This window comes from Lithohypha guttulata (assembly GCF_036872675.1).
Source record: "Lithohypha guttulata strain CCFEE 5908 chromosome Unknown scaffold_2, whole genome shotgun sequence".
In the NCBI taxonomy this organism is placed as follows: Eukaryota; Fungi; Ascomycota; class Eurotiomycetes; order Chaetothyriales; family Trichomeriaceae; genus Lithohypha; species Lithohypha guttulata.
The window spans coordinates 4419284-4439925 of NW_027042751.1; the positions used below are offsets into that span (position 1 = coordinate 4419284).

Below are 20642 nucleotides of genomic sequence, written 5' to 3' on the forward strand. Positions count from 1 at the left end.
CTCAGGATCAGGATCAATCGGCAAAGCATGCTCAACTTGTTGCTTCGTTAGTGGCGTAACAAGCAAGATTGGGGTACAAGCCGGACACAGTTGGGCGTGATGGATCAGTGAAAAGGCCAAATAACCTGGAGGGCCTGAATAGCGCGAAGTCTACTCACGTCCTCCTTCCAATTTCGCCAGCCACTCAGCTTTGGCCGAACCTCAAATGGGTCACGCACAAACCCCAAGCATGTCGACAGTACAGCATTTTGGATGACGACGCTAGCACAGCTCAGGAGGTCGCTTCAGAATGTGAAATGTCTCTCGCTTGATCTCTTCGCTCTACACGAGCAGTAGATGCCGTCACAAGCTTGAGATGGGATCGCAGTTTGCTTTGGATCTCGGGAAACAAAGCAACAACCTATACCGAAAAGAGAACTATCCGTGACGAAGCATGTCAAATAGCTTTCTGAGCATGATGCCTGTCTGACATTCCAATATCTTCCGGTCGAGCCAGAAGTCATGCCAGGCTCAGCGACGCAAATAGCCAGCAACATTGGGTCGGCTTCTCAAATAAATGCCGCTGTATGCCGCCATAGGTCTCATCGTACGAGTAAAAGTACAAGGCCTGACACAAGGGGACGTAGTTCAAAGGTGAACCCTTACAGTACTTCGTATCATGTAACGCTGGCTGTTGCCTGAGTAGCCACGTCAAATGAAGGTTGCCCAGATACTGAGCGCTTCCGCCTTGTCATAGAAATGTGGTACGTTTGTGCTATGTTCTCTCATCCATGAGATGTGCATGCAGCTGCGCGCTACGTATGGATATCGAAGAACATGGCGTTGGACAATCGCACTGCATGCTTTCAAGGTTGATTGTCGACAGCACCGTCTGCCACTGGTGGCCTTTGGCTTCCAGACCAATGCCTATTCTGTTTCTATTCTGTTAGGCCAGATTTCTGATCGTCATTTATCGACCCTAGTCGACAAATTCCTTCCACATCGCCTTGGTTCGGTGAGCAAATCTCGCTTCCCTTCACACAAAGGTTTTACGAGGTGCATCGCGCTCAGCATGCAACGGTGTTTTACGATTAGAAACCTCGCAACATTATGGAACATGTTCTAACCACATCCAACATGTCATACTGTCGGTTAGGGCAACAACTTACCTCACGCGTGATTGTTCGCTTTCCACAATTTTGCAACCAAGAAGGTTGGATGCAGCTAATCCTTGGTCGACCAAGAAACCATCGGCAAGCTACCGCACATCACCTCAGGTCGCGTCCAGAGATGCTTTCCTCCTAACACAAAGTCTACTTGTAATATCTATTTGCCTGGATGAGCTAAAGGTCGTTGGCATCCAGACGATTTGGCCTCTCACAAGTCCGAAAGTCTTGGATTGGGTGCCGCTGACTATCAAGTTCTGTGCTCCATTTGGTGTATTATCGCCAAAGAGTTTCGTGATCCTCACAATGCAGATATTGTAAAGCATAAAGTCGCAGGTCCATGTAACCATCGTGACCTGGCAACCATGCTTTCTCCTTAGACAAGCACCTCAATTTGATCATCGATAATTGTAGATCCAACAACAATGATGACCATGGATTAGCCTATCAAAACAACATTGCCCGAGGCTAATGTCACCGACCACAACAGGCGTAATCGTTATCTCAGCTTTAGTATGTGTACATACAGCCCCCCTGTATCATTTAGGCTCCCAAGACATCATGATTGTGCACAATTTTATTATTGGTGTTGTCGTTTTGAGTTCTCGAACACGAGGACACGGAGCATCCGGTGGGTCCACTCGATAACATCGATTGACCAGCATGGTTTGTTTTGTGGAATGGTGGGAAGCCGAACAACAGCCTGGGTCATTAATCCACTTGCGTCTGATCATCCAATAATGTACCTGTCTTGATTCGCGAGTCTCAGTCAAATACGGTGTGCAGTCGGCAGCACAAGCCGGATGCAAGGACATCGAGGACACGAAATATTGCTGCATCGTATCTACTGCCGTTACAAGCAGTCATCATAATTCCGCATGGACACCCGACCAGCAGTGTCACAAAACTCAGTCATGGAGACAAGAAGGATGCCCTTTAAATCACCTCGTGATTGGTTCCCAAGCGCAGTTCCATTGAAGCATGGCTCCTAACCATCATCCTTGCTCATTTTTTCGGCAGCCGCAGCTTTGAGTTCTGCTGGCGCTTGTGCCAAACCAGAAAGTCTATCGCTGCAATCGTCCTTCTTGGCATGCTGCACCGCGCGAAACTGAATACTCCTTGCATGAGTTCTGTTATGTTGTAGGCAGTTTATTTTCCAGCGACATTACGACAGTTTCTTTCATTTCGACAAGAAGAGAACCATGCAGGTAATCGTGACGAAGTCCTCGGAGTCCTGAACCTGACGGCCAAATACTCAATACGAACAAGGGGTGTGCTAGTGTTGAACATGAGACCGTTCCTCCACCGAGGAACACTACATCCTCGAATCACCATGCTGACCTTTCCTCTATCAATATCATCAACATTTACCGAGCGTAACTGTTGATGAAACGTTGTTGATAATCTGCAAGGCTAGCAAGGGACGACCGCCCTTGCACTTTTGAACAGGTGCTGCGTTCTGTACAGGCTTTAATGGTTTGCTTTTCATGATATTCGAAGATCACAAGCGCAGTGACTCGATTCCCTTGACCAGGAATCACAGCGCTCCACCAAGAATTTCGTTGTCATCGAAGCATCTCGACCACCTCCTCGTCATCAGAACTTGCCCTCGCACTTACCACGAAATCGTGAGCAGTGTTGCTTCTGCCAGAGGATTTCAATAAGTCAAGCTACGGATTACAGCTTTTTCGACCTGGTCCGGCAGTCACCGATCATTTTGTTACACCGACTGTGCTCTTCTACGGTGGTGATCTGGATCCTCAATCAATTCAGGCAACCTGCTTTCAGATACTGACAACGAACTTTTCAGTCCCATTGATCAACGATCACGCGAAGGACCATCTATACAGCATTCCAAGCACTCAAAGATGATTGCGAAGTTATGCTTTGGACTGGCCGGAGCTGAAGCTGAAGCCGAAGCCTTTACCTAATAAATGGTCGACCTGCCCACTTTTCAATCACCCATCTTTCGTCTCGCACAACAATCATGATTCGCTTCCACAGTGGTGGCAGCCCTCGTCACAGGTCGTGGTGTAGCCTCGAAGTTTGCCCACAATCGAGTCAGAACACGGACAAATCGCAAGGTCACAACAACGTCTTGTCGTCAGCATCTTATTTCGTTCCAAAGAAATACCCATAATCCTGCAAGGTAAGGTGTGAGCTGGATTGTAGGCACCGTCCCTGAAATTTGGTGTGGTATGCTCGCAGAAAACATCTGTGGTTGATCCATAAGGATGTGTGCTCGCATGCTGGTTTGCCAGAATCACATTACAGTCGTTTTTCCAACGGCGAAATTCTAAATGTTTTGCTGCTCTTTCGTAGGGTGAAGTTCCTGATTGCAAACTTGTGATTCGTCGGAAGGAAAGTGCAATTCATGTCGTCACAAATTCTCTCCACGTTTCGGAAATAGAGTCCATTGCCTATACAAGACGAAATAACTTTCACAGCTGAGAAGCATCGTAGTGGTCGCCATAAAACACTACCCCCTGGGATACCAATAGAACTCGGCCAAGATGAATTCTATCAACATTGACTGCCGACAGCAGAAACCTCCAATACGAACAGAGCCTCCCACCAAAGCATTAGCAGAATCACTGCCAAAGGCTATTCAAAGCCATGATCATCCTGCCAAGCCCAACAACAATACCAACGCCAGCCTGTTCTTCGTGGGCACAGCGACGACTATACTGTACGACTGAACATTAATGCGTGAGTCGTTGCTAATCGATCCTTAGGGAGTGGGAAGGATTTCGCCTAATGACTGATGTTAGTTCCGCCTACACTCGAGACTTTGAGCTTTGACACTGACGATACAGCCCAACTTCTTGCATGCCGGCGACCATGTACACTTGGGTCCAGGAGTGACAGGGACAAGACAGACGAACCCAGCAGTCAACCTGGAAGACCTCCCCCATATCGACGCTGTTCTACTCTCCCACTACCATGCGTATGTACTGGAAAACAGCACAGCGGACCAAGTCCATCTACTGACCACCAACACAGTGACCACTTTGACGAGAAAGTCGAAGAAAGCCTCCGACGAGATCTCCCCATCATCACCACTCCCCATGCCAAAGACCACCTAGCCAACAAGGGCGACGACTCATTCACCAACGTCCAAGCCCTCGACTTTTGGGACTCGCTCCGCGTCAACTTCACCACATCGAAGCAGTCAACAGACAGCAACCTCAAACCACAGATTCAGATCACAGGCATGCCAGGAACACACGTCCCACCAGGTCCCCTCGCAGTCGCCAACGACCTGCTAGGCGCTGTCCCACCAACCAACGGCTGGATCGTCGAGCTAGGCTATACTTCCCCGTCATCGTCCGACTCCTCATCCAGTGTTGACAGCGACAAAGGCTATAGGATCTACATCTCTGGCGACACACTCATGTTCGACGACATCCACAGAATTCCCGAAAAGTATAGCTCGCACACCGGTAAGCCGATCGACCTGATGCTCATTCATCTCGGAGGCACGACGATTCCAAGCCCTAAAGTGCCGATCTTGATGGTGACGATGGATGCGAAGCAGGGTATTGAGATGATGAGGTTGATTGGTGCGGATGTTACGATTCCGATTCATTACGAGTAAGTCTCTTCTTTTTTCCTGTACTGTTTCGCTTCTGTTTGCACAGACTGCTGACGTTATCTTTTCTCTCACAGTGACTACGATGTCTTCCTTTCACCACTCTCGGACTTCAAAAAGGCAGTTTCGGAAGCTGGGCTGGATAAAAAGGTCGTGTATTTGGATAGAGGAGAGGAGTACCGGTTTGAAGTCAAGAAGTAACAGATTAACTACTTACTTGGCACGAGCCCAAGCAGAAATCCAAAAAGAATAAACTTTTCCTCATCCCTCTTCAACCACCAGCTCTTTATCCTTATTCTTACTTTTATTCCTCTCCTCCCCGCTCCTATTCCTCCTCTCTCCCTCCTCCCTCTCCGCCTCGACATCAACCCACTCCGCCTCCTTACCCAAGGCCGCATAGTCCCACTCCGGACTCTTCATAACTTCTTCATTCTCTCCCTCCCCTCTCGTCCACACCGGCATCGGACTCGTAAACCTCCACTCCCCACCAACATCCGCATACGCCAGCGCATGTAAATATATCCCGAGCTCCTGAGGGCCAGGGTCCGAATACAGCGGTGTCTGGCAGATATCGCAGAGTTTACCGGTGAGTTTCTCGCCTTTGCGGATGTTGTAGTCTTGGACCATTTCGTCGTGGGCGGCGATTAGAGCAGCGTAGGCTGGATCAGATTCAGGCGAAGCTGTAGGATGGTCATTGGTAAAGGTAGAAGAGTCTGGTGGTAGACTGCCTGCGTGGAGGCTGCCACGATTCATGGGCTTGTAACCTGCTGTCGAGCCATATTGTCGCTGCAATTCTTGACCACGAAGCTGTTCGAGTTGGGTGGGTGTGGTTTGTTGAGTTTGGGTTATGTTGAGACCTGATATTTCTTTCTCGATGTTATCTATCTTGGTTGGATTGTCTGTATTGTAGGCGTAGGCGTCTGCGAGTTCAGTCTTGCCCATGTTACTCAATCGCTCTTTTATCTCAGCATCGTTGTCGGCGGTTGAATCGCCTTTTGCTAAGCTCGGACCGAAGACTCGTCTGTTGCTGTAGATTGGATCGTTGGATATAGGATGGCCGAGGAATTGGAGGTGGACTCGGATTTGGTGAGTACGGCCAGTCAGTGGGAGGCAGTGGACTATGCTGTAGCCTTCGTCTTCGGTGTGTGGAAGTGGTTTTGCTGCAGATGCTGGCTGTCGACCGGTGTTCTGTGCTGTCGTCTCTGGCTGGGTTTTGGGAGGGTAATATGCCACTCTCCTGAACAAAGTCTTTGCCGTCTTCCCACTAGCTCTTGCTCGATTCAAGCCCAGTATAGGACTAATGGTCAATATAGGCTCCTCACATTTCACAACTCCTCCTCGCATCGGATCACCCTCCCAACCCTCACCATCCGGAAAACGTCCCTTGACTCTCGCAATATACTCCTTCCTCACAGTCCTTCCTCTCAATTTCGCACTAATCTCCTCCGCCTCTTTACTCGTTTTGCCAATGAACATGACACCACTCGTCAGCCTATCCAGCCTATTACAAGGTAAAGGATTAAACGCATAATGCCTCTCCGCCCTCATAATCTCCACGACCGAATTGTATTTATACCGGCCCGCAGGATGCACAGGCACGCCCGCTGGCTTATCAATGACAATCATACTGTCCGTCTCATTGATGACCCGTACCGGCTGCGCAGAAACAGGCGGCTCATGTCTGTGCAACGTATGGCTGACCACGTCCCCATTCTTCACTTTCGTATGAACATCTTTACATGGCTTTCCATTCAACACGATCTGCCCTGCCTCGATAGCATCTTTGTAGTACTCCCTCGACCGATCTCGAAACTCAGCCGCGAAGATATCGAGGATCTCACGGTCGCGCCATCGCTGCTTGCAGTAAGTGTTGTAGGTGTAGTGGTAGGGCGCTACTCGTCGCAGGCCGTTCTCGAAGTAATACGGACGAGGCCAGCCGCCGTCGCAAGGTGTGATTGCGACTGCTGGGGGAGGTGGGAGGTCTGGTCGGTCGTCTTTACTGAGGTCGACTTCGCCGTATGTAGTGGTGGTCAGGGCCATACTGGGTGATGGGTACCGGCCTCGTCTTGCCAGGTAGGCGAGGACACGTGGTGACGGCGCCAATTTGTTCGGGTTTGTGGTTCGTCTTTGCTTGTGTTTGTATCGAGAACTTTTGGAATAATGTTGTCGACTCCAACAATTCAAGTTACTCCGCAGGCTTGAGGAGTCCTGTATCTTCTGAGTGTCTATTGCACATGAGGACAGCGAACTCAGGTTATCAGTGAATGTGCTAAGCTAAGAGCCTAGCACTGAGAGTCGTGAAGCTGTCGGTCCGGACGATGAGATGAAGGCTTCGATGCGCGTCTATTAGTGTTATTCTATATATACATGTCTACGATTCTACGTCGCTCTCAGGAATAACGTCTATCACATCAATCCACCATCAACTCCTCTAACCACTTCATCCACCTCTTGTCGTTCAGTATAGACCTGACCCGACACTCAAGCCACTCGCTGTTTCCCCAGAAACCCCAGCTAGCCTGGAACCTCAACCAATCCACAAGCGCAGTCTCCCAATGCCTTACGAACTCCTCCCACTCGTACTCCTTTGAGGACACCTTCCGAAGCTGAGACAGATACGCACGAAGAAGTTGCTCCTCACCTGTCTGCATCGTGAGCTCCGAGCTAGTATAAACCACACCCAGATCATCCACTAGCATCTGAAGAGGTATGGAGCAGGTGAACAGCTTTGCAAGATCACACACACCAAGTCCAAGACCGACATATTGGAAGTCGTAGAATGCCACAGCGTCACCACTGGCAGTCGTGAACAGATTCTCACTTTTCACATCGCCATGAATTAGCGTCTTGTATGGCTCTATCGCCCGCGAAGAAGACAACAACTCAGCTGCCAACTCAGCGATACTCGACCTCCCTGAACCTACTGGCTGGCACAACTTCGACGACCACTCCAAATCAGAATCCCCTTGCAGATCAGCATATTCTTTCCGCCGTGTAGCAAGGTAAGTATACCCTCCATTCAGCCACACTCCCCCTTGTGCAGGCAGACTCAAGCTTTGATGCTGTGCATAATGCTCAAGGGGTGGGAGCACACATTGACTATGGTCGAAATCGTTGGTGGACATCCACCACAAGCCATGAAATCCAGCTAGCCAGTTCAAAGCGGCCTTCACCTGTATCTCGTTCAAAGTGCCTCGCTTCTCACCTGCTATCGGAAACTTCTCTCGTAGATCTGTCAGAACCATAGCTGTAGTGTTCGTCCCGCCTGAAGATGAATTGATGCTCGCTATACATGGTGCCACGGCGATTTGTGGTGGCATCCGAGGCGCAAGGTGTGTATAGAAGAATTGCTCGACCTGGTAGGAGAGGACTTTGCGGATGTGCCCTTCTTCCACGGACTTGTTGGCATTGCCGCTACCTCTCCCCGTAGTCGTTGGTGGCTGAGTGGCCGTCAGCACAGTACCCTGTCCTGCTCTACTTTTTGAGCAAATTGTCCGAGCCTGAGAAGGCGCTTACTCGCTTCAATGTCCCTATATAGCATGACTCACCTGTATATACTTCAATATCAAAGACTGTGGCTTGTCATCACCAGCACATATCTGTGTATGCGATAGTTTCGACTCCGCAACCCCGTCCCAAGTAGCTTCGACATGACAGATGTGACCATACCCAGCCCATAGCGACTGTATAGACGTGCACGAAGAGACTTGTAGACCCTGTGGATGTAGAAGATCCGTCGCTATCTGCGCGATGTTTGTGGGAGACTTCATTGCTTATAGTTCGCAGACTGCAAAGGTGATTGCATACTCAACCACGGATTTAGGATTCAAGTCAGGCGTCTGAAGACTGTCAATTTTAATACTATATGTCAAGAAGGATTGGTAGACCCGTAGGGCCAGGGGTTCAATACTCTTCTACATTACTACTCATGCCAAGACTCCTAGACGGCCAATCAACATGCGCCGGACACAACTGACGATAATAAAATATTATGGTACATGCTTCGGTAGACCTAATGGATGTTCGCCCAGACGACCAATTCATACGCGCTTCGTCGTAACTGATTCCTCCGTCTTCAGTGTACATGCAGTTCGAGACCTGATTCGCCGTTGACCCTGTCAGTGTGCTTCACGAATACGAACATACTGCTAATGCTGGAATACACCAATTCCCTGGTTGTCGTCTTCAGAGAGCGTGGCAGCACTAGAACAAAGCTGTTGCGAGCATTAACATTGCACTTGAAACGCTGTAGTCTAGGGGTACGGCTACAGCAGTCACTTGACCACTGGTATGCTGATCAAGACCGCAGCGAAGTCGGCGAAGTCAGCGTACCCTAGGCTTTTCGCCTCGTGAAGTGTTGCGCGTATCAAACGATGTGCCATCCATTCGCTTTTGTTGATAAAAACTTGGTAAATGACACGACGCAAGTATTATCCAAGTCAAATATTGACGATCAGGGTACGTCGCAACCCTCAATGGGAACGCAAGTATTTCCGCCCGGACATTCTGTATAGAAAAATCCGGCAGCACAGGCTTTGCCATCGGGGCAATCAGCATCGGATGTGCAATTCTCAAAACAGTCTGCTGAACCGTCCCGATTGCATATGCCGATAGAGCGATCCTCTGCGCGGCTGTCGCAATAGCAGTCATTCCCACAGTATGTCCCTGGCCCAATGGCGGGGTTGTTGCACGTTGTTCCTCGAAACCTGCAGAGCTATTAGTCATGTCGAGAAAATGGATGATGGTTGTGGAGAGACGAAAAAGCGTACGACAACAATACCCGTAGCTTACGGAAGGCAACGATGTGGAAACTTACACCGGAGATGAAGTTGATGTTGAGGTCGAGGTCGAAGTTGTCGTGCTGGTGGACTCCGTAGTGGTCGTCGTCGTTGTGGCAACCTCGTTGGCACATGGATCAACAATCCTTACGGCTAGACTCAGAGCGCCACTTCCTTCTGGTGTCGCAACGTCAGAATATCCTGTACAAATGTCATTTGCATCGTGGGTTACTGACTGACAAACTGCAAGGGTGTTTGAACAGGCGGAAATACAGTCAGCAAGGTTGGCGGAGGCGGCAGCAAATGAGTTGCCTGTAACTGAGCCGACATTGCACTTTTCTTTGGTAATAAACGCCTCCAGAAAAGAATATAGCATCTTGGACACATTCAGCGGCTGGAGAAGGATAGCTACAAGCAGAAGTTGTGGTCGTGGACAAAGTCGTGGTGGTCGATGTTGTGCTGATCGTTGTTGTGCTCGGCAAGTTGGCAACGCAGATCTGTTGTTCGTTGAACGGCGAGTTCGCGCCGCAAATAGATAGGCCAGGACCCAGCATGACACAGAACGTTTCAGGGCCAAAGGATTCGCAGTCTAGGTCGTAAATGCAGGCTCGGCCTTCGTAGAACTCGTACACGCAGTACGTCTGATCATCATCACAACCGGGTCGACGCTCATAGCAACCTGGGCAACCAAGTTGATTGTCCTCAGGCGGAAGGTCACTGCGATAGCAGCCCAAGCCGGGGTCGCACAGGACCAGATTGTTGTTTTTGCATACGGGTGCTTCAGATGTGGTAGTACTCGTAGTTATTGTCGTTATGGTAGTGCTCGAGGTCGTCGTTAGTGTTGTCGTCGTGAGCGTCGTTATTGGTACAGCTGAGCTGGTCGTGGTAGAAGTCTCTGTCGTCGTGGGCGTACTACTGCCAGTAGTGCCACTTGTGGAGGTGCTGGACGGGGCACTTGTGCTTGACGAAGGGGTGGAAGTAGTACTGGTGAAGATTGACATTGTGCATGTGGTAGCCATGGTCGTGGATGCGGTAGTGGAAGTGGTTGTTGTGCTACTGGTGGCTGTAAAAGACGACATTGAGGTTGTGGATGAGGTGACATCCATCGTCGAAGTCGTTGGAACAATACCATGCGAGGCGCTAGTCGTGCTGTTTGACACATCTGTGATGACTTGCGATGAAGAAATCGTGGTTTCAGGATTGGTAGTAGTGTTTGCTTCGCTCGAGCTTGTTGTAGTTGGTCTGCTGATTAATAAGCCATTGTCTGTCACATCAATCAACGTTCCAGGTATGGAGGATGAAGACGATGTTGTAATTGTGCGTCTACCCAACAAATCATCGTTAGTTACATCTAGGGACAGTGTGCTGGTCGTCGTGTTCAAAGGAACGATGTCAGTGACGTTGACTGTGGTAAATACAGTTGAATATTCTGTAAATGTAATCGTGTACTCGTAGTCAGCGCATGTGAAGAGCGTCAGTTGTGCTTCAATAACCAACGCAAGCAACAGGCCAAGCAAAATTACTGGCTTCATCGCGAACACGAAAAGGTTCTGTGATCAGCAAGCACAGAGAACAATTCATCCTGTATATTAGACCTTTACCAGCTCGATCCCATCGTGTCTGGATCTGTGAGAAAGAGGTTCTGGCATTCCGAAGCGAAGGTCAATGCTCAGGTGACTTTCTGACAGCCAGCTGCTTCGCTCACGTATTGGTAGAGAGCTTCGCAGTGGGCGTTTTGTTTTGTGAGGTCAGCCATCTCGCCGCAATGGTTCTGTGATGATGGCTGATAACTCTTCTCAGACATAGTTCACAACGGCTCGAGGCAGCACATCGCAAATGTGAAATGAGTCAGACGAGACGTGACAGGCTTGAGGATGGGAAATGAAGTTGACGCGTGAATTGAAAACGCGCTAGCCACTTAGATTGTTCCTGCCTTTCAAGTTTCGCGATGGGTCCGCTCCCAACATCTCCTGCCCAAAACCTTTGAAGCTCGGTCATTTGGCAGCAGTTCGATACGTAGCACTTTGATTCACGTTTTGTTTAGCATGAGTAACGAACGATGCCTGCATAGAGCGCCTTATTTAATCGGCTCGTCTTTCCCAGGACCCGTTGTATCACCGCCCTCCTCCAGCGCTTTCTGCTCAGCATCAATGGCTGACTGATTGACATTCGGTATCGTATCTACCTTCCCGTCATTCAGTCGATGCGGTGGAAGGAACACATCGAACCACCTAGGTAAGATAACACCCAATCCAATGACTAGCAAACACACATGAGCCAAGGTGAAACCCAGAATATGTAGTGGGTCGTAACGGAGCAGGTAGAAGCTCGGATATGCAAAGCTGAAAATGATTGCCAGAATTGGCGCGCTGATGTAGCGCATGAGCAGAGGCCAGAACGATGGTATGGTCCAGTTCTTGCCAGTTCCGACAATCAGATTCAGATCTCGTCGAAGTTGGTTGCCCTAGATTATCTGTCAGTATTTGACTACATCGTGAATGTTGTAACTTACGGAGTAGAAGGCCAGATACCAGAAGCGACTGGCGTATGTGTTCCGAGCCCAGAATCTGGCAGCTCCAGAGGAGGGTGTTTGGCTTAACGTTACTGACGCCACAGCACCAGCGACGTACAGGCCAAATCCGAGTCCGGCACCGGCTGGCGGACTAACTGCATGCGCGACAGCCACTCCGAAAATCATGCCTCCAAAGTATCCGATATTGTATATCGTGAACGCCAAAAGACCGACCTGGTTGGTCACGTCCTTCCACCTGTAGACCGTGGTAGAACATACACATTCGGCCCACACCACGAATATCAAGGCGACGTCATTAATCCATCTGTCGATGCCTTCGAGGAGATAATAGCCGAACTGGGTGCAGTATGGTAACGAAAGTAGGAAGGAGATCATTACCAAGATTGTGACAACGACCGGTCGTGACAGCTTCGTGCCTGAATCCATCCACATCGTGACTATTGCGTCAAGTTGAGCGAATGCTGAGCTGAACCCGAGAACCATGAGGGTAAAGAAGAGGGCGAAAGCCCAGAAGTTCGCTCCTGGCATCTCAGTCACAGCTAACGGTAGGGTTAGGAAGCCAACAGTAAAACTGCCGAGGCGAACACCATCCTGAGGAAACAGTCGAAGGTAACCAACAACACCGAAGACAGCAAAGGCAGCAAAGTTCTCGAAGAGTACGTTGCTGCAAACGATCAGGATAGAGTCCATCACTGCATTGGAATATTTCTGGTTGTATGAGGCGTAGCTGGTGAAGTAGCCGAAACCCACACCAGTAGACTATTGGAATGTTAGCTTTACTGCCTGATAATAGCACACGCCTTGCGTCGGCTTTAAGGCGTCGTCGGGTCGATGAATATACTCACAAAGAAGACTTGGCCACAAGCAGTCTGCCAGATTTGTCCACGGGCAAGCTCACTGCTGCGCCAGGTTGCCCAAACCAATCCAACTCCTTCACCAGCATTTTCTAGCGAGCAAGCACGACCGACTAAGATGATCGTGATGACGATCGGGAGGCCCAAGGTAAAATAGACGACTCGACCGGTAAGTCCAACTCCCTTGAAAATGCAGAGCCAGACAAGAAACCAAGTAAATGCTGTCCAGCCGACTGTTTCTCCTACCAGACCTATTCCTGGATATGACGTATAGGAGAGCACAGAGCTACCGTCTTCACTGAGACTTCCTACGATAGGGTCAACGTTCGCAACGACGTCTTGGTAGTAGAACTCCTCGCCTCTGCCGGTCCAGGGCAGCGGACTTGTGAAGGAATTGCGGAAATAGTCCATGATCCACGCCAAATTCACCACGAAATAGTGTCCGACGAAGAAGGCGACAAACAGCAAGCCAAGACCAAGACCTCTTAGTCGATGGTTGACATTGTTGTAAGCAATGACGCTGCCACCACGGTATGCCTGTCCAATGGCTATTTCGAGGACCAGTACTGGTATTGCAATGATGAAGACCGCCATCAAGTATGGCACAAACCACTGTAGGCCATGGTTGTTGTATACTTGAGAAGGATATCGCAGAAGGTTTCCCATTCCAGCGCAGCCTCCCATTGCAGCAAGAATGAAGGACGTCCGCGACGGCCACTGATCACGCCCATCCTCGGATTTGTTAGCAGGGGGCGCCAGCCAGTTGCCCGCCTTCTTGAGCGTGTTCATCCTGATGTGGATGATGCACGTGGGCTGAATTGCTCGCTGCGCGATGACAGGGACGGCTGCTCGAATTCCGCTTCGGCTCAAGTCCCTCAAGCTAGGTCGTTGTTTTGAATAGCTCGTGCTCGTAAGTCAAACGATGCGCTCACAGCTCGGCTCATATGAAAAACTGGAAAATGTAATCTGTGCGTACTATCGAGGTCCGCATATGGTAAGCACGTTCGCGAATTTTCAAACTGGGGATTGACACATTGGCAGACAGACCCGAATCCTCACCTTTTGTTCATTTGTATTGAGGGCCATCGCAAACCATGACGTCGACCAACAGCGCACGCGATGAACCGCGACGAAGCCAAAATTTTATCGTGTCCAAGATACTACCAAGGAGTAGGGGTGGAGATTTGGCTGTGTCATCCTTGCGGAAAGAACAGAGTCTTCCTGGCTTCTCAGCCGCATGCACTGTTGAGAATCAGAAAAACACGTGAAGGTTTATGTTAATGTACACCTAGCGCCGCAAAGTTCCTGACTTGAGAACGTGGAGTAGGAGAAGGGAAGGTGATTTGGCTTCACTCGGGAGGAGGTCGGATCTGCCAAGATGCCAAGCTCACGATGCCAAGATTAAGCTGCATGACCTCATAGAGGACAAATAGCATGGCTGCTTTGCCCAAGGATAGGTTGAAGGCCACGTTGTTGGAAGCTTGGCTGATTGCCGGCTCCCCGGAAGTAGATCGCGAGGGACAATACATGTGGAAGCTCATGAGTGTGCGGTGATATGCAGAATATTAGCTCAGCAGACACAAAGAGTCACACTATGCAATGTGGGAGGAAAAGCTGGTCACAATCGTCAGCTGTAAGTTTCTGTACGTCAAAGAATGAAGACAAGTAGGGCTAGCAACAACGTAGCAGCAAGCATGCAATCCGTAAAGTGGTGAGCTCCGTCCGGCCCTTCATAAATATGCCGACAGCAGGGTTGTGGCCGAGTAACATTGAGGATTTCCGAGTCGACCTAAACGTCGTGATAAGCATCATAGTGAGAAGTCCCAGACATTGAACACGGTATCAATGAAGTCCACCGAGAATCTGCTTTGTGCTGGACCACAGCAAAACAGACGTGTCATAGCCTCACAGACCTTCTCATAAAACAAAAAAGAAGCTGCAGAACTCTTCACATTCAACAAGTGTTTGGTTTCGAATCTTGAAGTTTGAACCTGTAGGGTTCTTGTTGCGCCATGATGGTCTTATTCGTATATGTGCCCACGGCACTGTTTCTATCTGCAACTTTCAAAGGCTGCATTTCAGGTAAACCGTATCGACATACCACGCTCTCTTCGTTCCTGCTCACCAAATGCACGCATCGACCTTTGCCGTAGCGAAAAATGCTAAAAGAACAACCTAGCCACTATCTTCACATTCACGACTTGGTTGTGACTCTAGCCTTGGAGTTGGTGACCTTTACTCCCAAAGCCTTTGCCTTTGCGATAATCTCGACTCGTTTGCGGGAGGAAACAGCGTGTGCGATCTCTGCGGCATATGTTCGGTTGTGCATGAGGAGGAGTTCAACGTCTTTTGGGTTGTTGACGAGGAATGCTTTGTGGCCAGAAGGCATCATATGTCTGGTCTTCTTGTTGGAGCCGAAACCGATCTGTAGCAGTCTTCTGTTAGCGCCTGCACCTAATTGTTCACCAATGGCTTCCAATATTCTTCAACCACAGTTCCGACTTCTCTTGCTTCCTCAGATGAGCGAACATACCGAAGGCATAACCATCTGACCCTTAAATCGTCTTCGAACTCTGTTGTCGATACCCTTTGGCTTTCTCCATGCCGCCGGCACACACTTGAACATGTCGGACTGATGTCTGTGCCATTTCTTTGGGTGCTTCTTGACGATAGCAACGTGCTTCTTCGCGGACACCATCTTCGCAGTATGTCAGTATATCGTCTCTTCGAATGCGCAGGGTGGTCGCTGACCTTGTCGGTTGTGTGATGGTCGATAAAGTGGTCAAAATACTATTCTACAGGGCTCGAGATCGTAATCGCGTAAAGTTCGACAATTTGCGGCGATGCCAAGCCTGTGTGCTTTCGGTAGACCTTCTTCAAACAGTACGTCTAGTAACCTGGAGGTTGATGCGGGTTATCTCAGGAATCTCCAAAACCCTTCGAAAACCTCCAAAAGCCTGAACTGACGGTCACAGGTTGTGCCGCTAACCTGTATTCTACTTGGTATGCAAGACGGCAACTTTTCGACCTGACACAACGAACCTCAACTTCACGCTGATGAATGAGGCCCGAGCTCAATGTCCGTCACAATCTACAACTGCTGATACTTCAGATCTATTGGCTTTCCTTCCTGCTCACCACTCCTCAGGCAGACCTCGATGATCTCAAGATCAGCCAATGCTTCTCGAGGACTTTGCAAAGCGTTCTCCTTTTCATTGGATAGTGCCTCGCCCCATGCTCTCACCTCTGGTGTAACACCTGAACCCTCCTCCTGGATCTCTTCCTGTTTGCCATCGACTGTCACGATATTACCAGAAACAGACACAAATCCTTTCTCGCAACCGATATGATACTCCGACCCTTTCACTGTGGTCCCAACAGACATCGACATACTGCCCACAGCTCCGCTTTTTGTCTTCGCTACGGCCTCGATGGTGTCAACAGGAGGCAGGTGTTCCTGTAACTGTGCAGTTTGAGCAGAAAGATTGACAATCGGGTCATCCTTTCTCAGCAACAATCTCAAGACTGCAGCAAAATGAACACCACCGTCAAGAAGAAAACCACCTTGATGAGTAGGTACCTTGCGCCAATCAGTCTCGTAATACTTGCCACCAGGCTCAACCAGCATTTGTTGTCTTGCTCGAAAAGTCAACGCTCGACCCATCTCCGCTCTCTGCTCACCAGCATGAACGCTGGCTGCCCAGAATCGTACATTCTCCGCCACACCCCAAGTCACACCTTTGGGTGCGATTTCCTTCTCGTGCCACTCGATAAGCTCAACCGCATCTTTCACATTTTCTGCAACAGGCTTCTCACTGAGCACATGCTTCCCCGCAAGCAGAGCCTTTTTGATGTATTCAGGCTGGTTTTTGATCGGCAGAGCGATGATCGTAGCGCCAATATCGTTTCGTGCGAGCAAATCGTCCAACCCCTTGCCCTCTCCTGAGTCGTCTGAATAGAGGTCGACTTTGCCCGGATCAGTTCCCAATGACTGTGCTGATTTCAAAGATCGTGAGTAGATCGCTTTCAAAGTAAGATCTTTTGATTTTGTAACAGCTGGTAAGTGCTCTTCTCGAGCGAAGATGCCACCACCTAGAATCGCTACTCCAATTGACATGGTTGTGATCTGTTCCTATCAACTACTGGCAGTGGTAGCTGTCTAGGGTCTTGCTGGGAATTGGTGTAGAATATTTCTCTGTAGACTCGGAGCACTGAATTCCGAGTTCACAAAGCCGAGGACTTGTAGTGCGACGTTATGGCCAAAAACGAGTAGTTCCCATGTTAATGTCAATCAACGTTGAGGAAGGCACGAACGAGGGGTGATGTGACTAGGCGAGCTACAGTACGTCATCGAGCTATATTCTAAATATGGTAGTGCTCTGAAGACGAGAAGTCGCACTTGATACACGGTAGAACGAGTCTTATTCCCAGAAGCATCAAGGATCGGATTAAACTTCTAGGAATGCTTTTTCAGTATCGCTTTTCCTCAATTTTCAAGATCAAAAATGAACATGACCCTGTAATAACACGATATAGCTTTTCTCTAATACGTTACATTCTTTTCCGTCTACAAATAAATTTGCGTGCGCCTTCAAGGAATCAAGTCAGCATATGATTCACTGGCAATCTTCTTGACCCTAGTACCGTGGCCGGCCCGGCACAATAGGCTCACCAAGGTTTCGAATTGGACTGCGGCATCTCTGTTGACCACAAATGGATGGTCTGGGAGGTGTCAAGTACGTACCATTCAGATGGAGGCGATCACACTCATAACCTCTTCTCACCTTGTCGTACGACGGCCACGGCTTCGAACTCTCACACCCTAATGACTGAACACTTCTCAGGTGGGTTTCGACATCGACTTTGGGCGCTGGAGGCATAGGCTTCGAAAATTTGAACGTCTGGACGTTATCGATCTTCTTCTTCACGAAATGATCCATGTCGTCGTCCCACGAAAAACGTGTCGATCGAACGCGGTCATAAGACGTTCGTCGTGGTCGTGGTCGTGGTCGTGGTGTTGGTGCAGGCGGGCCATGAACACCCGGATTTCCTCTGCTGCGAAGTGGTGATCGTGGTGAGAGCATGGGTGGAACGACGCCACTACTTAGTCTACTACCGTAACCATCTCTAGTAGATCGCGTCGGGGGACCGTCTGACCTCAAACCTCGACGATTGAACGGTGTGCTATCTCTTGAAGCAGAAGGCGTGAGTGGTGGCATATGGAGTGAAGTGCTTTCCCCGCCACGTAGAGCACTGACTGTTGCAGATCGACCTGAAGAGACAGAGGCTCGATGCAACAGTGCCTGCAGAAATGTATTGCAGCTCGGCGATTTTGAGTCTGATTGCCGTCTCGGGTCGTATAAGGAGGATCGACGATCAGTAAAACTCGAGGCACGACGTGACAATGGCGAGATCGGCGTATTATGCTGCTTGTCGTTGTCGTCATCATCATCGTTGGTAGCAGCGAGGACTGTGCCATCATCTGTCGTTGGTCTGCCAGACCACCGGATGTTATAAAACGTGAACAGAGCCTTCAGTTTGACCCAAGAATGGCAATAGCCAAAGACAATGTAAAGAGGGAAGAAGTAGAAGACCTCCTCAGGGTGTCGTCTGAAGTAGGGATACAACTTGATCATCTTCGACCCCAAAATTATTGCTGCAATGTGATACCACTGGACATTCTGATATGTTGAATGGTACCAGGTGTAGACGATGAGAGGATCCCAAATAGCGGCGAAATTAAAAAACCATGTGAGATAGACTGTTAGTGACGTCCAGGGGTGATCTATCCAGACTGTAGTATCTCGGAATAATGAGGTAGCATTACTTCGCCATTGTGTTCGTGCCCAACGGTCAAATTGGCCACAAATCTTGCCCCATCCATCAATACCCAAGGTGGTATACATAATCTCCTCGTGCTTGGTGTCGTTCTGGAATTTGATGCCAAGCCTCTTCTTAACCACATACCTAGTGATGTAATTGTCATCGTCACTGTTGAGTGGGCCGAAGCGGTTGAAGAAGAATCTTTCGTTTGTGAAGCCTCTTCGAAATTCTTCCTCTATAGCGACTCTTGCACGTATCGCTAGAGTACGAGCCGAGATGACCATGACACCTCCATCAATCGCATTTGCAGCCGAACACTCGAAGTTGTGGCGTTCCAGGTAGATTGAGCCAATGAAGTTGATGAAAGAGTCCTTGAAGCCACGTCCCCGGTCCCGCGCAACTCGCTTCCTGGTGCCTACAAGAGCTACATGCTCGTCCTCAAGTGGTGCTAGGAGATGTTCAAGGAAACGATCACCATTCCACCACACGTGGTCGTCCACGAAGACCACAATAGTGTCCCTATTCTGATCTTTGTGTTCGGCCAATCGATCTAGAACATGGCACATCTGCTGACGCTTGTGACCATATGGGATGTGGTCTATCGTGATGAAGGTAGGGTGATTTGTGGCGTGGTTTAGCGCATGATCGACTTGCTCGGCTGCCTTTTGTTTATGTTGCTCGCCTCCGCAGACAACGGTCAACCAGCCAGGGGAATGCCGAAGGATACTCTGGACGCACTTTACGAAGGCTTCGTTGCCAGGGTCAATGGTAGGAAGCACAACGTGAACGTTCTTCGCGGTTACAGTAGGGTTGGCTGGGATTGGGTCTGGTTCGTAGAGAATGTAGTAGGCAAGGAAATTGCCAACAAGTCGGTAATAGCGGAGGGCCACGATGATAAGGAAGCGGTAGTTGGGATCGGCCAAGGCTGAAGTGATCTGCTCCCAGTAGCTCGAGATAATTCGGAGGAGCACAATCGGCAATCCTGTCAGCCACGGTCGTCCAGTAGCTTGGGTCCAGGACAGTACTGCTATCAAAGGTATCCAGCTAGCAACACGTATGTACTCGTACTCCATCGTTGGCAGCAGTCTTCATCAGGAATATGGCAGTGTTTTCGCTGGGCAGATACTTGGAGCATGAGGAAATTCGTTCAGAAGAATTAAGCAGATTCGAGAGCACCGAGAGTGTCCTTGTGGGATGGACAACAAACGGAACGCCGCAACGAGCATGGTGTAGTCACAATATATCGAGTGTACACAATGGTAAACAGACTCGTGACAGGGAAGATTGGCTGCACTGGGAAGCGCATTGTTTCGACATACCTGTCACTCGTGGATGAAGAATCGAACTTACCAGCATGCACTTCTCGTGTCACTTGTTCTTATAAATCGTCGAATAATGACAATTCGGGGCGCTCTTTACCTGTATATATGTGTGTATCGAGACTGGGCGCTATGAGACGAGGACATTCAGCCTTCGTGCTTGAGTGGTTGAACCATAGGCGAGTGACGCTATCGTTTTGTGTCTACCAATGAGCAACGCATCTTGGCTCTATTGTTGAAGCTCGAGCTCGAAAACACTTTGACAATGGTTTGCAGGCATCGAGACGAAAACATCGAGGTCTTGCTTTGTTGATGCGGTGAGCGATATTCGTTCGCGGCAGCTGGACAACAGACGGCGCGTTTCCTTCTGCGCCACTGCTCTATCGAGTCTGCAGTTACATGAAGATATTTGCTGCATCTTTGATTAGCACAGAATCAAGACGTTGTACTTCTTGAGGGTTTTCCGTTGCGTGTTGCAGTTTGGTGGCCCAAGCGCCACGGATATTTGCCTGATTCCAGTGCAGCAAACACCCAGGTACCTATCTCGATCAAAGACCTTATTATACGAACACGCATTAGTGGCAGCAAGGTCGAAGTT

General features: G+C 49.4%; 7 protein-coding genes across 7 annotated transcripts; 1 reads left to right on the forward strand and 6 right to left on the reverse strand.

Annotated features, from left to right (window-relative positions):
• Positions 1–3658: 3658 nt before the first annotated feature.
• Positions 3659–4938, forward strand: LTR64_003732 (uncharacterized protein; the record flags this gene model as incomplete). Its single annotated transcript, XM_064898084.1, has 5 exons — positions 3659–3834; positions 3881–3911; positions 3962–4092; positions 4149–4739; positions 4815–4938. 5 exons carry the CDS (start codon positions 3659–3661, stop codon positions 4936–4938), a joined length of 1053 nt encoding a protein of 350 aa, XP_064757034.1.
• Positions 4939–4998: 60 nt separating this feature from the next.
• Positions 4999–6777, reverse strand: RIB2 (DRAP deaminase; the record flags this gene model as incomplete). Its single annotated transcript, XM_064898085.1, has 1 exon — positions 4999–6777. One exon carries the CDS (start codon positions 6775–6777, stop codon positions 4999–5001), a length of 1779 nt encoding a protein of 592 aa, XP_064757035.1.
• Positions 6778–7148: 371 nt separating this feature from the next.
• LTR64_003734 (uncharacterized protein) lies at positions 7149–8507 on the reverse strand (the record flags this gene model as incomplete). Its single annotated transcript, XM_064898086.1, has 2 exons — positions 7149–8177; positions 8286–8507. 2 exons carry the CDS (start codon positions 8505–8507, stop codon positions 7149–7151), a joined length of 1251 nt encoding a protein of 416 aa, XP_064757036.1.
• A 3085-nt stretch (positions 8508–11592) lies between these two features.
• On the reverse strand, positions 11593–13691 carry LTR64_003735 (uncharacterized protein; the record flags this gene model as incomplete). The annotated part of the gene is made up of 3 exons (XM_064898087.1): positions 11593–11979; positions 12028–12807; positions 12894–13691. The coding sequence occupies 3 exons, from the start codon at positions 13689–13691 to the stop codon at positions 11593–11595; spliced, it is 1965 nt and encodes a 654-aa protein (XP_064757037.1).
• Positions 13692–15096: 1405 nt separating this feature from the next.
• On the reverse strand, positions 15097–15600 carry RPL32 (60S ribosomal protein L32; the record flags this gene model as incomplete). The annotated part of the gene is made up of 2 exons (XM_064898088.1): positions 15097–15327; positions 15436–15600. The coding sequence occupies 2 exons, from the start codon at positions 15598–15600 to the stop codon at positions 15097–15099; spliced, it is 396 nt and encodes a 131-aa protein (XP_064757038.1).
• A 393-nt stretch (positions 15601–15993) lies between these two features.
• Positions 15994–17019, reverse strand: LTR64_003737 (uncharacterized protein; the record flags this gene model as incomplete). The annotated part of the gene is made up of 1 exon (XM_064898089.1): positions 15994–17019. One exon carries the CDS (start codon positions 17017–17019, stop codon positions 15994–15996), a length of 1026 nt encoding a protein of 341 aa, XP_064757039.1.
• A 520-nt stretch (positions 17020–17539) lies between these two features.
• Positions 17540–19798, reverse strand: LTR64_003738 (uncharacterized protein; the record flags this gene model as incomplete). The annotated part of the gene is made up of 1 exon (XM_064898090.1): positions 17540–19798. The coding sequence occupies one exon, from the start codon at positions 19796–19798 to the stop codon at positions 17540–17542; it is 2259 nt and encodes a 752-aa protein (XP_064757040.1).
• Between the last annotated feature and the right edge of the window lie 844 nt (positions 19799–20642).